The sequence below is a fragment of the Patiria miniata genome, unplaced genomic scaffold (genome assembly GCF_015706575.1).
Source record: "Patiria miniata isolate m_02_andy unplaced genomic scaffold, ASM1570657v1 HiC_scaffold_3, whole genome shotgun sequence".
Lineage (NCBI taxonomy): Eukaryota > Metazoa > Echinodermata > Asteroidea > Valvatida > Asterinidae > Patiria > Patiria miniata.
This window is the reverse complement of record NW_024037069.1, coordinates 277,268-295,984: the sequence shown is the minus strand read 5'-3', so window position 1 is coordinate 295,984 and position 18,717 is coordinate 277,268. Positions and strand designations below refer to the sequence as shown.

The window sequence follows — 18,717 nt, the reverse complement described above, 5'->3', positions numbered from 1 at the left end:
GCTAAGTAAACAACAGCTAAATACCAGTCACAAGCAATGTTCATTACATGGAGTTTTGGCAGGTAACCAAATTTTACTAAGCAATTTTTGTTCGTGCTTAAGCAACTTTTGTGCTTAAGCAGCTCTATGAAATTGTAGATTTTGCAGTTTTACAATGTTATAAGAGTGACTAACGACTAGACTGCAGGACATTACGAATATTCAAGGTGATATTCGTCTCTCTGGTTGGGTTCTTTCCTTGCCCTCCACCCCTAAATGGCCTGGGTTCGTTTTCTGCCCAGGTCCACAAGTGATTAGATTTTTCAGTCCCTACGTTATTCTGGTTTCTTCAGATTATTGTTTTGGGTTTTCCTCCAAAGTTTGAAAACTGTAGGTTTGTCAACTTCTTATGTTTCGCCACCGATGTTGACTGGTTCGTAGACGTCGGCATCGTCCATCTCTGCTGATGGGATGACATTGAGGTGCCTCTGGTATCTTCCAGAAGGATGTCCAGCTGCCGTAGATGGTTCCTCGTATTCCTCCCCAGTGTCCTCCTTACAGGTAGGTGTCATGTACTCACCCTCGATGGGTTCGTTGACGTAGCCTTCGTCTGATCTGGTAGATACAGTTTTACGGAAACCAACCGAAAGCCTTGAACCACCCCTGACCCCTTCCACTGCTGAAGTACAATGATCTTTCTTCTTATAACGACGACGGAGAGAGATGACCAAGGCGACGACAGCGAGTGTGACAATTAGGGTGATAAACATGGTGGGGAGAACAGCCGCAGCCAAAGAGACGCTAGCGTGTGTTGATTTCAGTTCTGCGGAAACAGTCAGATTGACCACAGCTCTGTCAAATTCACCCAGGATGTTTTGGACCATACACGTGTACATTCCTCGATCAGATAGTTCAACTGAAATGATGTGTAAAGTCACGTCTCTTGAAATGAAAAATCTGTCCTGCCATTTGTCTGGTATCACCGTACCGTTGGGGTTCAGCCATGTTATGTTGGGAATGGGTATACCAGTCGCCGTGCATGAGAGAGTCGCTGCCTGACCGACTATCACGTTAAGATGGTTCACTTTACTCACGGCCTTGGGATAATCACAGATGAAATCAGGTATGTCTAAGTCTGTAACCACTGCTCCTGAGTTCTGCGGTGGACCTTGACATCGAGGGAGAACAGACGGGGGATTGTTGAGAAGCCAGTCACGTAGACCCGTCAACCGGCAGTCACACTGGAGCGGGTTGCCTTCAAGCTCAAGTCTGGATAGTGCTCTGCTTCTTCCCCCTACAGTAAGAGAGTCACCAGGAACCACTCTGATTTGATTGAAACTCAAGTCCAGGACTTCAAAGTTATCGCAGTGACCAAGTATGTAACTGATGTCATGAATGGAATTGTGAGCTAACAGGATGCTCTTTAAGTTGCTGAGGATGCCACAATTTTTGATTTCAAAGACTTCAAGTTTGTTTTGAGAGAAGTCCACCATGGTGAGGCCAAGCATCTGCCCGAACATCTCCGATTGAACGTAAACTAGTCGATTCCCAGCGAGATACAAACGTTCCAGCGAGTCCAGACCGAAGAAGTAATCCTGATGCAGCACGGAGAGTTGGTTGCTAGCGATTGAAAGCTCCACCAGGTCAGCTTGGTTGAGGAATATTCCACCAAACAATGATGTCAGGGCATTGCCATCAATATACAGAGACCGTAGCTTCGTGAGTTGACTCAGAGCTGTTGATGAGATGAACAGGAGTCGATTATTTGCTAGATGGAGCTCCGTCAGGTTGATAAATCCTTGTAGGGTTGTAGAGGACAGGTTGGCCAGTATGTTGTCATCAGCGTATAAGATCTGAAGACCTTCTGCCCATTCTGGTTGTATCAAGGAATCAAACGAGTTGTTGCTTATGTCTAGCTCCTCCATTAAGGTTTCTCCACGGTCAAAGAAATCGAATCCACTAAATGCACGTAATCCATTGCTGGCTATGACGAATTTAGCAGGAAGTGGGGCTCCAATGGTTTGAAGTTTGTTGTTACTAAGAGAGAGTAGGCCGAAATAGGAACCAAAACCACGCACTCTTAGATTGACATGTGTGATTTCATTATGATCGAGTAAAAAGGTCACATTGGCGCTGAACATATGACGTGCGTACCAAGAGAAATCCCCTATCCCGTTGAACCGCAGGCTGATAAATGAGAGGGAGGTGAGTAATTGATCGAAGAAAAATAAAAACACATCAACATTTTGTATTTCATTTGAATCAGCTGAAAAGCTCTTTAAATTGTTACAATGGGGAATTCCGTATAAGTAATCGAGTGAGTTGTAGTCCAGTGACATCTCTTCAAGAGAAGTAAGCGAACAAGAAGAAGGCAAGTTCGAAACGGTGTTATGGTCCACCGATAGTTTCTCCAGGCTTCCCAACCCGGTTGACTGCAGCAGTGACGTCACATCAGATATGTTGTTGTAGTCAAGGTACAGCTCAACCAACTTCGTGAACGTCCCGTTGAAGTCGTCTGGTTCCAGCACCGATATGGCGTTGTGGCTGAGATCCATGACGAGGGAGTCTGGGTAGTTGACCGGGATACAGTTCAAATTTCGAGAGGAGCAGTCGGCCTTTGCTGTCACGTGGTCGTAGTCACACTGCGCATGACAGGTAGATGATTGACAAGTTCCGATAAGAACACCAGCTAGGAACAACATCCAGGACACGGAAAATGAATCCATTTTCAACTGAAATGAAAAATAAAAAAATACCAAAAATGTCCAGAATGTATATGGTCTCTCTACGCTAATGAGGTAATCTATATAGTAATAATAAAGTTTATTGTAAAGGCCTCCGTGTGAGTTGAGGAATTTGTCCACATACAACAAACACACATGCTTCCAAATAGACACAATGACCAAGTGGCGTAAATCTGTGCCGGCGAAAGGGTGGATGGTAGATGACCAAAATCCAATAATTGCCCGGCCATGGAAAATCGAAAAAGTGGTGGGGGTTGGGGGGTTGTGGCGCTGGGGCTGGACACCACATTACACTAGGGGGCGCTCTTCGGGATACAGATGTATATTAATATTGTAGAGTTTGCAGAATCCAGTATAGGTGGCGCTGTTGACTTTTAGTGGAGTTTGGGGTCAGCGCAAGTCAGCGTGAAATTGGCGCGTAAAGTGCGTGCGCACGCGCGGTTAGTTGCTGTGCCGATCTTGGTTGTGAAGGTTGTTCTGAAAGGCCAGCTCCGTGTGTACACACCCCAGGCTCCACGTTGCGATTAGATGTATAGTGCAGATAAAGGTAAATCACAAGTAATACTGATAAAGTGTGTTCATTGTTTGGATGTTTGGAGGAAAGAATTAGAAGTTAAGTAACCGGATATTGGTGTCATTTGTGTCCACTGAATAAAACTGAACCCCTGAAAACGCTTCAATATATACTCATGCTTTAAATTCATGACAAGTATTGTGTTTCTCTACTTTTCAGTGTTTTTGAATACATTTTGGTTGTTTGGATGTTCGAAAAATACCTCAAAATCAGCTTTTTTGGTTTCTCATCGCGAAAAAGTGGGGGATGATTTAATAGCCCATCCCTCTGGTCATAAAATGGGGAATATGTTGCCCCCCCCCCGGCCCCCGTTCCCCCCCCCCCCCCTCCGCGATCCGCCCTTCATCCCCCACGGGATTTACGCCCCTGCAATGGCCGGATTTCGTGTGTGAACAGCCTGGAAGTTGGGGCAAGTTCGCGAAGGAGGAGCGGTTACCAACTACTGGTTGGTTGCGAATGAGCGAACGACTCTTAGTCGGGTGTCGGCCACTTCGCACAATTACCACTTCGCCTATTTACCACTACGCCGAATGACCACTTCGCTGAATTGGCCAAGTGACTAGACTGTACTACGCAACACGCACCGCCCACGCCTATGCTTGCACGCACCTTAACGAGCTCCATTGGTGCTATGATGTATGCATCATGGTGTTGCACACTTCGACAGTTTACCCTGACTTTCCTCATTAATTGTCAAACTTCTTTGTCAAACTTCAACTTCATTCATTCTTTAAGTGAAGAACTTTTATACATCATTGCCTCTGTGAACAGTTTTGAAAATGGTGGAGTCCGGAAACTAGGCACAAAAAAGTCGGCTGGAAGTGTTCCCTAACCGTCCTTACCTAACGTGACGCACTTGACTAAATCTTGGAAAATTCCAACTTAACATTTAATAATTTCTTTAAAGTTGATGAATCTGACAAACCATTATTATCTCTACTAACATAGCGTACCCCAATACAAGTTTGTCAGAAAGTTAGTTTCTTTTTTTGGGGGGGGGGGGGAGGGGCATTTTCAAAGGTTCACTGTGCACTCACTATACTATCGGAAAATCACGCCGAGATAAATTTCTCTGCTAGCTTTGTAACGGGTAGATAAGCTCGCGAGTTATGAAAGGGAGTCTTTAGAACTTGATGAAATGTCACTTTCTGTGAAATTCCAATTAAAACCTTTGCTCAAGCTAGACACTGCATGTGAAAAATCGAAGTGCGCCACGTTAGTCAAGTCGACCATGGAATGAAAAAGTTTAATCTCAACTGGGTTTGGATGAAAATAAAAAGTCGTCACCCTTCTCCAGTCTCCTAGTTCACCCACTTGAAATTTGGCAACAGTAGAAAAGCACAGGGATATAAGTTAACACAATATATCAATAAAGACACTTTAAAAGTGCCATTTTCCCCTTTTTTTCTGTTTAGTCGTCCCTGAAACTTTTTATTTGGAGATTGACTGTTTATCTTATCGTCCTGTGGAAAGCGAATAGCGGTATTGTCTAATATTGACCACGATTTCGGTTTTGAACAGCGCCCTCATGGGAAGATGGTGTCCAGAAATTGGGCGCCCCTCAACTTTAACTCCCCCCCCCCCATCGCTTTACAAGGACACGCAGTACGGAGACGTTGGCGATACGCATTCGATTTACTATTTTATTTAGTTTGACCCCTACGTTATAGGTCGACCTGACAATCTATGCAGTTATCGGTATTACTGATCATATTAAAAGGAAAATAGGATCATTTTCATTTATCCCAACAGTTACCTACCGAATTTACACAAAAAATATTTTTTTATTGATCGTATTTGTACCAAATACCCCGTGAAATTATTTCTACTGGATTGCAGCCATTTGAAAGAAATCGAGAAATGAAGTTGATTTTCGACGATCAGTCGATATTGACTAACTTCTGAAAAAAAAAGTGTGCTATGAACGAAATCTTGTTTCGTGATAAAAAGTGTGTTCATGATTATGAACCATTTTCAGAAAAATGCGATATCCACTACAACTTCAACAGGTTAGGTTTTGAACATTCTGATGGACTTGGAATAATATTATTATTGGAAAAGACCCAAAAGGCAAATTTCTGATATATGCCTTCAACTGGCTGTCCACAATAATCCGCCATTTTGAGACTGTGTTTTACACTAGTGACTTGCATCTAGCCTACGTGTGTATTCCAGATGCATGAAAAGACAGTCAACAGCCACTTTTAATATTGATTGCAAGGATTGTTTGAGCGTTTAGTCTAAGCGCCGTAAATCTGTGCCGGGAACGAGGGGGGGGGGGGTAGGGGATGAATATATTGTTTTTAAAATGGCCCGACCGATGAAATTAGAAAAGCAGGGGGTGGGTTCGAAAATGCCTCAAAATCTGCATGTTTTGTTTCTCACCACGAACAAGTGTGTGGGGGATGATCCAATGGCGCGGCCCACCACCAGTTCACGGTCAAACAAGTATTTTTTCTCCAAACTTCTCCATAGTCCTCGGGTTATATGTCACGATTCAAAAGTGTAAGGGTTTAATATCAGCTTGTTTATTTCTTTACTTAATAGTCACCAAAATAAAACAAATAGGGTCTATGGTGCTTATTACAAAGGAAAGAAACTTCGCGAAATGAAATGCATATAATAGAAAAAAAATGAAGATTCCAAACGACCCTCCGGTTATTTTCAGGCCACAGATAAAAAAAGAGAGATTTTTTTGCCACATGTGCTACCGCAACAACTTACCTTATGACTATTCAGCAATTGAAGCAAAATATCTTATATTATTCCAGAACTGGGACTTAAAGGATTTACTGATGTCGATGTGTTTTGAAAACATACAATAAAGTTTGAATGAAGATTTGCTGTCTCCAAGAAATTTTGAAGTTTCATTGATGCCAAAAACAAAATCCAAATGTTCTTCATATACTTCTTCAATTCCCATATTTTATTGTCACATTCCAGATAGTTCCAGAAATGCAAGACCACTTGTCGAGTCCGCACCCTGTCGCCTGAAAGACAAACTTGGAATGAAATAAAGTTTTAATGCTACTCACTCAGTATCCTGGCTTTCTCCAAAAAGCAAACGACGTCAAAAATATCAGAGAACAAACAACTGATCGGAGACTTGCACATCGTACGTCTGATCTGAATGTAGGCAAAATGGTAAAAATCAGCTATGAAGCGAGAGTATTTCGATATTTCCTGTAGTCGTCTGACGTTTGTGATAAGATCTTGTAAAATAATATAAACATTTGGGCCAAACTTTATGTATTATGTCAAGACGAAGGAAAATAATGATATTTTCACATCTGGCCTGTGTTATTTAAACAATATTTTTACCAAAAAAAAATGATAATTTGGCTCCAACCTGGCGTTTTTTTTACACTGGAGGCTCGCAATGAATGGGGCGGCATTCATTGCGTTTTAACAGTAACAGCTGATTTTTTCCCACCCTTAAAGGCTAAAGGGCGGGGGCAAAAGGGGGTACATGCTACTATGGCCCGCCTCTTGGTTATCTGCTTTCTTGCTGGATGTTATTCAAAGAAAATAGGCAGTTTTAAGACTCAAACCTCCCACCGAAATCTTTGTTTTCGTTCTGTCAAAGTGATTTTTTTTTTGCAAATGACACTTAACCTGTTTGTTTTCTTACCGTATATGCATATTAATTATTATACTATAATTTGAGACCAGGGATGGATCTAGTTTTTGATCAAGAATGCACGCATGGGCATTGGGTGTTATTTTTTCTGCATGACTTTTTGAAATTGTTGTGGCCTAAGGTGGAAGGGAGGGAAGACCCTCTAAACCCCACCCTTAACATTACGTAAAGACTGCCCCTTTCCACTCAAGTGCCCTTCTTTTCACCAGCTTTTAACCTCCCCCCCCCCAATATTTGTAAAGAGAGCCTTGTTTAAAAAAAGGGCCGGTTTTTAGCCAGGGGCCTTTTATGAGTGCCCTTACTGGAATTTTGCTCGACTGTTGGCAATTGTGCCGCTCTTTAAAGCGCTAGGCCTATAGTGTGTATTATCGTCCGATTTGAACAACACCCCCATTGGTACCAACCCAACCCCCCTCCTCCTCCAACTTTTGATTTAACGGAGATTAAATGTGCGGAGAGAAAAAAAAAACCTGTCTACGTTTCAGAACGGATGTGCAAGTGCCCTTTTCACGAACTTTTGACCCCCTTCCCATTAAAAATGACCTTGCATGCCACCGGTAGATCTCCATTTTCTAGTTCACATTTTGCTACTAAAACAATCAGATTATTTCACTACTTTGCATTGCTCACCATGGAAGCCTCAAGTCAATGCTGATTGCTAATCAGTCACATGTCATTACCCGAGCCCTGATTTCCTTTCTTTCCTTGGCATTCATGACGGATTGAAGTACGCATTATTATTTTTCGTCCATAATTCTGAGTTTTTTTAAGGGTTAGTTCCTGATTTTGAGTTCGTCTATTTATTTTTTGGCAACCTTGTGGCAGGGGAATATATTTGTATCTCCTATTTCCTTGTACATCCCATGCATGTTTAAAAATAATAATAATAACCAAGCGTAATTACAATTAATTGAACATGTTACTTTAAGGCCAACCATTATTATTGCTCATTTAAAGGAATTCATTATCTTATTTGTGTTTGTCTCTGAGTGTAAAACATTATAACCAAGGACCAGCGTGGTTGCCATAATAAAGAGCCGGATGGGAATTTTCCCGTTTTTCTCCCAAAAGGGTTTTTCGCGAGTGTTTCGCCCCTCTAGCGATTAATAATCGTGTAGGCCACATGCATGAAACAACTTCAAGAAATTAGGCGTTCTGAATATGTGACCTGCTGAGGCTAAATGAGGAATGTCCCCCAAAACTTTGTTTTGAGTTATCGGTGTCCAAAGTTGCCTATGTATGTGTGGAAAATCACATCAAAATCGATTTTGGAATTTTCTAATTTTTAAGTAGCCAGGGTATCTGGGACTCACACTTTGTATTTTCGGGCTGGGTGTTAATTTAAGAAAATACGCAGTTTTGAGACTCAAACCTCCCACCGAAATCTTTGTTTACGTTCCGTCAAAGTGATTATTTTTTTTGCAAATGACAATTTACCAGTTTGTTTTCTTACCGTATATGCATATTAATTATAATACTATAATTCGAGATTTTAACAAAAACTTGTCACTGTTTTCTGGAAGAAAAAAATCATCAACTAGTTTAAATGACCTCCATTTCTCATATTTCATTTCTAAATCGAAATGGTTTTTCCAACAGAAAAGAAAGACTGCTTGTCGAGTCCGCACCCTGTCCTTAAAGACAAACTACGAATGAACTTAGGTTAACATTTTACTAACATAGTATCTTAGCTTTCTCCAAGAAGCAACACGATTTCAAAATATCAGAGTACTAGAACAAACGACTAATTGAGAACTTGTACGCTGTACGTCTGATCTGAATGTAGGCGGAAGTCAAATTGGAAAGAAATAAGCTGAAAGCGACAGTAGTTTCACTAGTTTGCACTTCCTGTTCTTCTGACGTTTATGTGAAAAGACCTGGTAAAAAGAATTGTGGCCACATTGTGTTTTGTTACATCAAGGAAAGGGAAACTATATAAGGATGCAGACAATTCGAAACATTATGTTGTAGCTCAACCAGGTCGACTCGGGTTAGCTACGTGCCGTTCGCTCAGCTGTGACGTCATTCTCGGGGCTCACTCGGGTCAGCCTGTACCACCAGTGGTCAGCCTGTTGTTACTTCTTGCGAATAAGGGGAAGCAGTATATATTTAAGTAAGACTGAGTCCGAAAATGGCGTTTTGTCAACGGCTTCGGCGTCGGTTATGCACGTCACGTGAGGATCACGATGGCCCGCCTTTGAGCGCTCGACTAGCCCTGCTCTCATGGCATATAACCCGTCTGCATTTACCCAAGGTCGACCCGGGCGAGCTATTAATGGTCAGTGACCCAACGCACCCATGGATTCGTAAACAGAAAATAAATTACATGTGTACACGTTGGCGTGCAACGTTTCGTTTCGGTTTATATGATAATTCTGTTTCAGCAACGCTGAAACTAAAACAGTTCCTTGCTTGAGATGAGTCATAACTGATTATACTTTCGAAATTAGCTTTTAGACATCTCCAACAACTCCAAGAAGGTATGCGGTAATTTAATATAGCTCCATGGTATGCGGTGACAAATTAACTCGATATGGCCACCTAAGGGCGCTAGGCATGCATGTCCACGATTAATAACGCATTTGCGTGCGGAGTTTTCTGGTTTGAACCAGGGCACGTACAAAGGCACGTAAAGTAGTTCTTCATGGATGTTGACCTGTAAGTCAGATTAATGTTCATATAAATGAGGAAGTAAATCAATGAAAAGCGATATTGTATTGTAAGCAATTTCAGTGGGAGCTAGCGGCGGCAATTTGTTGTCAACATGGGTCATGGGGGTGCGGGGTGCGGGGGTGGCCGGGGGGAGGGGGGAAGCAGCTTGGAAGTTTTAAAAACGGAGTCGAGGTTGGAGGTGGGGGGGGGGGTTGACACCATTAACAGGCGCTGTTCCAAGATGTATATATGTACGCCCAAGTACACTTTTTATGCGCCATTTCAGTAAAAAATGGTGTGCACAAGCAAGATCTTACAGCTATTATGCCTAACCAAATTATTTGAGAAAAAATACAGTGGAATTTAGGTAAATTGGTCTCAATTCTAAACGCACTGGGATTAATTATTGGGGTCAACACAATTATCGTCCCCGCTCTACATCTATTGACGCCCCCCCCCCCCCCCCCCCGATCGATCGCCGCCCATGGTTGGAACTATATTTGGCGCGCAGGGATATGTGCGTAAATTGGCTGAACGTGCGGCACACGCGGCCGGCCGGCGCGGTTCGACGTTCGCTCGAGGAAGTTCCTTTTCTCTAACGCTTCATTTTTTTGGCCAATGAAAATCGATCTTTTTTTTCTATTTCTTTCGATGTTAGGAATCAGAATGTGCCCCAGAAATCGGAATGCCTGCATGAGTAAAAGAATTAACCGTGCTACATCGACTGGTTATTTAGGAGGCTTTTAAAGACTGCATTTTCCGTGTACAAAATGCATGTTTATTCGCTATGTATATAACAATCATAACGGTGGCCTGAAAAAGCCATTATTTTTTATATTTACTGTGTATACACTGTAAAGCCCCTAGCACATTGACGTACAATTATGTCAGTCTCAATGATTTGATGAATGATACATATTTATAGACTTTAGATATTCTCATGATCATGTCAACCGATTTAATTTTAGAGGAAGCAAATGGAATAAAATCCGGCTGATATAGTTTGAAAAACCAGAATCAGGTCTAATTTGCATATTCTCCACTGTCACTACCAAGTCCAACCTCCGTTTTAAATATTTTCAATTTTTTCAGCATTCAAAAATGTTACAAGCAATAAAATTTTAAAAACTACCAAATTATTCAACAAAATTAAGACATGCATCTATATAATATTTCTTTAAAATTCCATTCACAAGAGGCAAAATTATCATCATAGCTCCTTATTTTGTGCAGGACTCAGTCTAGGAAGAAAAACATACTAATTTACATGTATGTTGTCATGCCCTTTTGAACTTGAAGCATACTGCATTCCTGTACACTACGTTTTAATATCAGTGTTAGTTATAAGAAAAACATTATGTTCATTATTTTCAACACTCCCTTATCAATGCATGCAACTTGAATAATCATGTCAGGCCATATTCAACCATTTTGTAGTAAGCCTTCCTATATGATTAAGTACATACTTACATTTTGCTTATACATGTTTTATATGAGTATATGGAAATCAGAGTGCAAGGTTGTTTACAAACATTATATTAATTATTCCGAATAATTCCGAAGTGTTGAATAAGATATCCCCTAAGAAGAGGTACATTGAATAGGTTTTTTGCATACCGAATTTGTTCAATGTGTGTACCAATGACAACATAGATCAATCACCTTAACCATTCGTTTCATCTCATTTTAAAACATACATTTTCTTTGTCCCTTCCAACATGTATACTCAGTGAGTAAGACAAATCATTCCATTGTATTATACGTGTTTATTGCTGAACCAAGAGAGGGCAGCCTATAGTCCACTCGCTGACTGTGAATTAGACTTGCTTAAGTCTGACCTTGGCCCAAAAGTTTGAAATATGATTTATTTATTTATACCTATACCTATATTTATCCAGTGTAAACCCAAGCAGCAAAAAGCTGCTTTAACATAAACTAATAATATGAATTTTACAAAATCGAAGGCTTATACAGAAAAAGAAGGAAAAAACAATGAAATGATTATGCACTCAACACAAAGAAAAGCAAAATCTAAGAAAAGACAAAACAAAAAACCAGCTTCAAACACAAATCAAAACTCTCTCAGTAAAATAACGTAACTAAAACAGAGCGTTTAAAAGGATTTAAAAAAAACGAAATAAAAAGTTCATGTACATGTATAAACAAACAGAGGGATAAACAAGCATATATTCCTTCAACAAATTAAGACGTATGAAAAGATTCAAGTAAAACAAGAACACATAGGCCCCTAAAGAATACTGAAAGATTATTTAAAAACGAATGCAAATACTTATTAAACAAAAAGAGCACAAAAACTGGTACATGTAATTTTTTTTTAAAATCAAGTAGGATCACGTACCTCTATTAAATAACGCCAATCAATGGGCTCAGTCCGGCCATTGTGTAGGCCACGTGCATGAAAATAGACTTCCAGTGATTAGCCATTCTGAACCACAATGAATAAATGTTTTTGTGTGCTCTGGGCCCAGCTTTAATAGGTTTTCCTTGTCTTGTTATTGTGCGCTTGACCGACGCTGGATAAATCAAACATTGTCATAATTTACATTCGGGTATACATTTTGTCTGACCTCCCGTGCCTATTCCATATAAACATGGGATGATCACGCTAACATCGGTCAAAATGGACAACTCAGGCTCAAACAATTTACTTGCAAAAAATCCACTCTCGTTAAACAGGCTTTTTAACTAAAAATTAAGCTATTCTATTCTCTAAATGATGGCTTCGTATTAACAAAGTCGACATAATATATCAAACTAGAATGTAACAATGTAGCCTTCCCGGAATTCAGTCTTAGTAAGAAACCTAGCGTTTAACGTTTTAACGCACAAGTAATGTAAACACAACATTTAAAAAAAAAATTTTTTTAACACGTTTGAGGGAAGAGACGGCATTTATTGTAGTAAATAGCATCAATTAATGGTGTGTCAGATTCATATTCATATTCAATTCATTTTCAGATTTCCATGCAGCCAAAAATAAGTTTCAAGCAGTAGCAGCTGCTTGTAACTGAAACTTAACTTTCATGGAAGCAAAGTGTAAACATTTCGTTAATAATGTACATTTTTTGTGAACGGCGCTTTTTAGAACCACTTCACTTTTTGTCTTACTTTAAACGTTTATGTTTTGGTTGCTATCGCGTCAAGCGTTCTGCGGTTTTACAGTGTACGTTTTGCAGTTCTGCAATGTTATAAGAGTGACTAACGAAGTGAAATATTCGTCTAGACAGCAGGACATTCGAAGACAATTTCTATACGAATATTCAAGGTGATATTCGTCCCTCTGGATGGGTTCCTTCCTTGCCCTCCACCTCTATATGGCCTGGGTTCGTTTTCTGCCCAGGTTTCCTCAGATTATTGTTTTGGTTTTTCCTTCAAAGCTCGAAAACTGTAGGTTTGTCAACTTCTTATGTTTCGCCACCGATGTTGACTGGTTCGTAGACGTCGGCATCGTCCATCTCTGCGCATGGGATGACCATACGGTGCCTCTGATATCTTCCAGAAGGATGTCCAGCTGCCGTAGATGGTACCTCGTATTCCTCCCCAGTGTCCTCCTTACAGGTTGGTTGGATATACTCGCCCTCGACGGTATCGTTGACGTAGCCTTCGTCTGATCTGGTAGATACAGTTTTACGGAATCCGACGGTTAGCCTTGAACCATCCCTGACCCCTTCCGCTGCCGAGGTGGCATGATCTTTCTTCTTATAACGACGACGGAGACAGATCACCAAGGCGACGACAGCGAGTGTGGCAATAAGGGTGATAAACATGGTGGGGAGGACAGTCGCAGCCAAAGAGACGCCAGTGTGCGTTGATTTCAGTTCTTCGGTCACAGTGGGTGTTGCTTTCAGTTCTTCCGTAACAGTCAGATTGACCACAGCTTTGTCAATTTCACCCAGTATATTTTGGACCAAACACGTGTACATTCCTCGATCAGATAGCTCAACTGAAATGATAAGTAAACTCACGTCTCTTAATATGAAAAATCTGTCCTGCCATGTTTCTGGTATCACCGTACCGTTGGGGTTCAGCCATGTTATGTTTGGAATGGGTATACCAGTCGCTGTGCATGAGAGAGTTGCTGTCTGACCGACTATCACGTAACGATGGCTCATGTTGGTCACGGCTTTCGGAGGTTCGCAGGATTGTATGTCCAAGTCTGTAACCACTGCTCCATAGTTCTGCGGTGGACCTTGACATCGTGGGAGAACAGACGGGAGATTGTTGCGAAGCCAGTAACGTAGTCCCGTCAACCGGCAGTCACACTGGAGCGGGTTGCCTTCAAGCTCAAGTCTGGATAGTGCTCTATTTCTCCCAGTCAGAGAGTCACCGGGAACCACTTGGATCTGATTGAAAATCAAGTCCAGGACTACCAAGTTATCACAATGACCAAGTATGTAACTGATGTCATGAATGGAATTATGAGCTAGCAGGATGTTCTGTAAGTTGCTGAGGAGGCTACAATTTGTGATATCAAAGACATCAATTGTGTTGTTCGAGAAGTCCATATTGGTAAGGCCAGGCATCTGCCGAAGCATCTCTGTGTGAACATAAACCAGTCGATTCCCGGCGAGATGCAGACGTTCAAGTGAGCCTAGACCGAGAAAGTAGTCCTGATGTAACACGGAGAGTTGGTTGTTTGTCATGGAAAGCTCCACCAGTTCAGCCTGGTGGAGGAATGTTCCACCTAACAATGACGTCAGGGTGTTGCTATCCAGATACAGAGACCGTAGCATAGTGAGTTGACTCAGAGCTGTTGATGAGATGAACACGAGTCGATTATTTGCTAGATGGAGCTCCGTCAGGTTGATGAATCCTTGCAGGGTTGTAGGGGACAGGTTGGCCAGCATGTTATCATCAGCGTATAAGATCTGAAGACCTTCTGCCCAATCTGGTTGTACCAGGGAATCGAACGAGTTGTTCTTGATATAAAGTTTCTTCATAAACGTATTCCCGCTACGTAGTAAATTGAATGAATTTTTGAAGTTGTTTAATCCATTGCTTGCGATATTAAGTTCAAATGGAACCGACAGTGACAATGTGTTTAGCGTATTGTGACTGAGGGACAAAACATCAACCCTGCCGCCTTCACTCTTAAAATAATTGATATTATTGTAATCTAATAGGAGTGTGTAGTTCGAAATGTGGAAACTTTTGGGTTTTCGTAAGGTAAAGGAAGATATTTGATTGTATCGCAAGCTAATAATAGGGGGTAAATTTGGCTCAATGTAAATACCATCGAGTGAGTTAAAATTTGCCGAAAAATATTCCAATGCTCCGCAGCTCGGTATGTAAATCTGATTTTCTAATGAGTTATAGTCGACTGAGATATTGATGAGGGAGCTGAGGCTACATGAAGTCTGCAATGCTGAAATGACGTTGTGTTCCAACGAGAGTTTCTGCAGGCTTCCCAACCCGGTTGACTCCAACAGTGACGTCACATCAGATATGTCGTTGTAGTCAAGGTACAGCTCAACCAATCTTGTGAACGTCCCGCTGAAGTCGTCTGGTTCCAGCATCGATATGTCGTTGTGGCTGAGATCCATGATGAGGGAGTCTGGGTAGTTGACGGGGATACAGCTCAGATTTAGGGAGGAGCAGTCAGCCCTGGCAGTCACGTGGTCGTAGTCACACTGCGCATGACAGGTAGATGATTGACAAGCTCCGATAAGAACACCAATGAGGAACAGAATCAAGGCCATGGCAAAGGAATCCATTTTGAACTGAAATGCAAAAGTACGAAAATAACCAATGTAATATTCAAGAATTGATACGTAAATATATCCACGTACTTGATGTGAAATAAATAGTGATGATACAGTTTATTGTAAAGGCCGCGTGGTAAGGAACAATTATGCCCTTAACCGTAATACCTAGCCGTAATAACTAAATCACCATTACAACCTCCGTAAACATGAGAGACACAAGTGCTTCCTACGAGACACAATGGACTACGTGCGCTTTGTGGCTACTTTTGAGAGCTGATATATTTTTGGTTGCTATGCGCCGTGACGAATTTTCGCAATCGTCGATTATTAACGGAGACGTAGGCGTTGCACGTTCGGTTTGTTATTTAAAACAGTATTTCCCCCTTCGGCATAGGGGAGAGTGACCCAGTAGTTAGGGTTTGTGACTCATGATTAGAGGGTCAGGGGTTCGAATATAGCTAATTTCCATATGTTGTGTCCGTTGGCAAGCCGCTTTGACCCCACTTGCCTCTCTCCACCCAGGAGTATGAATGGGTACCAGCATTAGCTGGGGAGTAACCTGCGATGGACTAGCATCCCATCCAGGGGAAATAGAAATATTCTCAGTTGTTTCATGCCACTGAAACCGGAGATAAACGCCGGCCTGATGGGTCACATTGGCTCGTGACAGACTTTACGGGGGTGCATACCTATGTTCCGCAATACCGATGTTCCCCGAAATCCCTACCCTATAACCCTAACCCTAGCCCTAACGCTAACCCTAACCCTAATCCTAAGGATTTCGGGTAACATTGGTAGTGGGGAACATTGGTAGTGGGGAACATCGGTAGTGGGGAACATCGGTAGTGGGGAACATCGGTATTGGTCAACCTGACATTCGACGCACTGCACTGGCCGGTAACAGACTTTAAAATGGGTGACCACTTTGATCTGCCATCTTGAGTCTTTGTTCAGACCACTGATCCCTATCAAGCCCACTTGTGTACAACAGATGCATGGACAGACAGTAAATAGTCCTTCTGAATTTGTCGCTCTGGGACCAGCTTCACGAGGCTTGCCTTACTTGTCCTGTTGTCATCTTTTCAAGGCATACGGTTCAAATTCGTCAAATTGAAAGAGGTCTGCAGGGGGGGATCCAACAGATGCATGGACAGACAGTGAATAGTCCTTCTGAATCTGTCGCTCTGGGACCAGCTTCACGAGGCTTGCCTTACTTGTCCTGTTGTCATCTTTTCAAGGCATACGGTTCAAATTCGTCAAATTGAAAGAGGTCTGCAGGGGGGATCCATGAATTTTTGCAGGAAGGTTGGGTTAGGCCAGTCAGATTTTTGTGAATGTCCGATTGTTGCGGACAGGTGGCAAATACCTAATTATTAACTATAGTTGTTATAATTTGTGTTGATGTCAGAGCAGGGGCTGGGGTTTTGACACCCCCTGCATCCGCGCCATATGATAAAATTGATATATCCACAAAGTGCATTGATTTACATTTACATTTCAATTAAAAAAAACATAAAACAATCTAACGGCAAAGTAATTATCTGTCATTTTTAATTAACGGGGACTGCAAAAGGCTTTTATCAGAGACTTATGCTCCGTTGATATTGTCATTTTGATAAACTCGAAGCCAAGTTCCTGTTCGTCCCACTTGATTGTTATTCTTAGCTGGCCTAGATGATTGCACGCAAATTAATATTTCTACACACTTCCGCGTAGTCCTCAAATTACAGGTCAAGATCGCAGTCTCACATATGGTGCACAAAAGTGTCTGTGTTTAATATGAGCTTGTTTATTTTCTTACTTATAAACCACAAAAATAAAACAAATATAGTTCTTATTAAAATATGCATAAGGATAGGATCTTCGCGAAGTGAAATTCATGTAAAAGAGATAAAACAACGAAGACTCAAAAAGACAACGGTCTTGTTACAAAGATTAAATGAACAAAGCACAATCTTGTACAATATGGCACATGTTAAAAAAATGGGGTGCTGAAATAAAAGAAAAAGTGTCGGGTATTCAAACAAACGGAAATCCCATTAGTGGTGCGGCATAGGGACAGAATTGTGCATTTTGTGATAAAAGCATGAAACTTGGCATGTTACCATTACAAACAATTTCAGATATGGGGGCATTTCATATCTGACCCCTGGGGTCAACGACCTTTGAATACTCTATTTATACCTATTGTTCTTAAAAACATCATTTTCTTGTATACTCTATTTATACCTATTGTTCTTAAAAACATCATTTTCTTGTATCATCATGTATCGTCTTCATACAATGTAAATAACGACCAAATGCGAAGAAAAAAATCACAATTGACCTTTGATGACCTTCCAGAGGTCAATGACCTTTATATTAATTGCAGTAACTCTATTTATAGTTATTTATACGATATACCCTTTCAACCCCAATTTTTTTTTCAAGCCCCAAGTCATAATGTTAAGTGGCTCATGCTATGAAAAGAAATCATATGTAGGGAATGTCATATCTGACCTCTTATGGCCTTCAAGGTTTCAATGAACTTTGCGTATCCTATTTATAGATATTAAGAACAAAAGTTATGAATAGTGTATGCAAAGTTCATTGACCTCTTCAGGTCACCAGAGGTCAAATATGAAATGCCTCCGTGTCTGAAAAATGTTGTCATGGCATGAAGAACTAACATGCGAGGTTTTATGCTTTTATCACAATTTGCACAATACTTAAGCACATTGGGGCTAAGCCGCCGCACCACTACATGTTATTGACATAACCGTGTAGCTATATCAACATTTTTTAAGTAAGAGTTCACAGCTGCTAAGTCGGTATTTCTACTGATTGTATCCAGAAAAAAAATGACATCGTCACTGCGCCCTCATTTGTTTAAAATGTACGGTCCCTATTGCACGACCAAAATTTTAAGAAACTGACTCGACCATCAGATATAAGTGAAATACTTATTGGGGATTTGTCATTAAATATACCGGAATATTTTTGTATGCGTGTTCCAAGAGCCCATTATGAAACCATCAACATTTGTATTACCACTTACCAGAAGAAACGGTTCGAGTTTTTGAAAATGAATTGTATATGCAATTAATAAACCTTTTGTAAACTCTCGAAAAGAAGCGAAACTGACTTGCTTCAGAGTTTTAGGCCTCTCATAATTATTTCTCAACTTCGTGTGATTTTGATGCCATTTAAAAAAAAAGGTAGCACTTATTTTTAATGTGTCTATTGCTGAAATACGTTCTCGTACAACAAAATCGTTTTGTACGTTGAATTTTTGTTTGGCTTGAGAGTTTTGAATGAAGATTTGCATCGTTTGTTACGCTCCCTCCGCGAATTTGTGAAGTTTCTTATTGCCAAACAAAATCCAAAATCTTAAGCTCAAGCTCATATAGGTCTTCATTTCTC

At 41.0% G+C, this 18,717-nt stretch overlaps 2 protein-coding genes across 2 annotated transcripts; both read right to left on the bottom strand.

The window, feature by feature from the left end:
- Positions 1-386: 386 nt before the first annotated feature.
- On the bottom strand, positions 387-2,705 carry LOC119737861 (leucine-rich repeats and immunoglobulin-like domains protein 2). The gene has a single exon (XM_038212490.1). It carries the CDS (start codon positions 2,703-2,705, stop codon positions 387-389), a length of 2,319 nt encoding a protein of 772 aa, XP_038068418.1.
- Positions 2,706-12,961: 10,256 nt separating this feature from the next.
- Positions 12,962-15,324, bottom strand: LOC119738506 (leucine-rich repeat and immunoglobulin-like domain containing-NOGO receptor-interacting protein 4). Its single transcript, XM_038213408.1, has one exon. It carries the CDS (start codon positions 15,322-15,324, stop codon positions 13,015-13,017), a length of 2,310 nt encoding a protein of 769 aa, XP_038069336.1. The 3' UTR covers positions 12,962-13,014.
- Positions 15,325-18,717: the final 3,393 nt, after the last annotated feature.

Excerpts from the sequence above, each read along its gene's own strand:
- LOC119737861 (XM_038212490.1), bottom strand. The coding sequence starts at position 2,705 with ATGGATTCATTTTCCGTGTCCTGGATGTTGTTCCTAGCTGGTGTTCTT.
- LOC119738506 (XM_038213408.1), bottom strand. The coding sequence starts at position 15,324 with ATGGATTCCTTTGCCATGGCCTTGATTCTGTTCCTCATTGGTGTTCTT.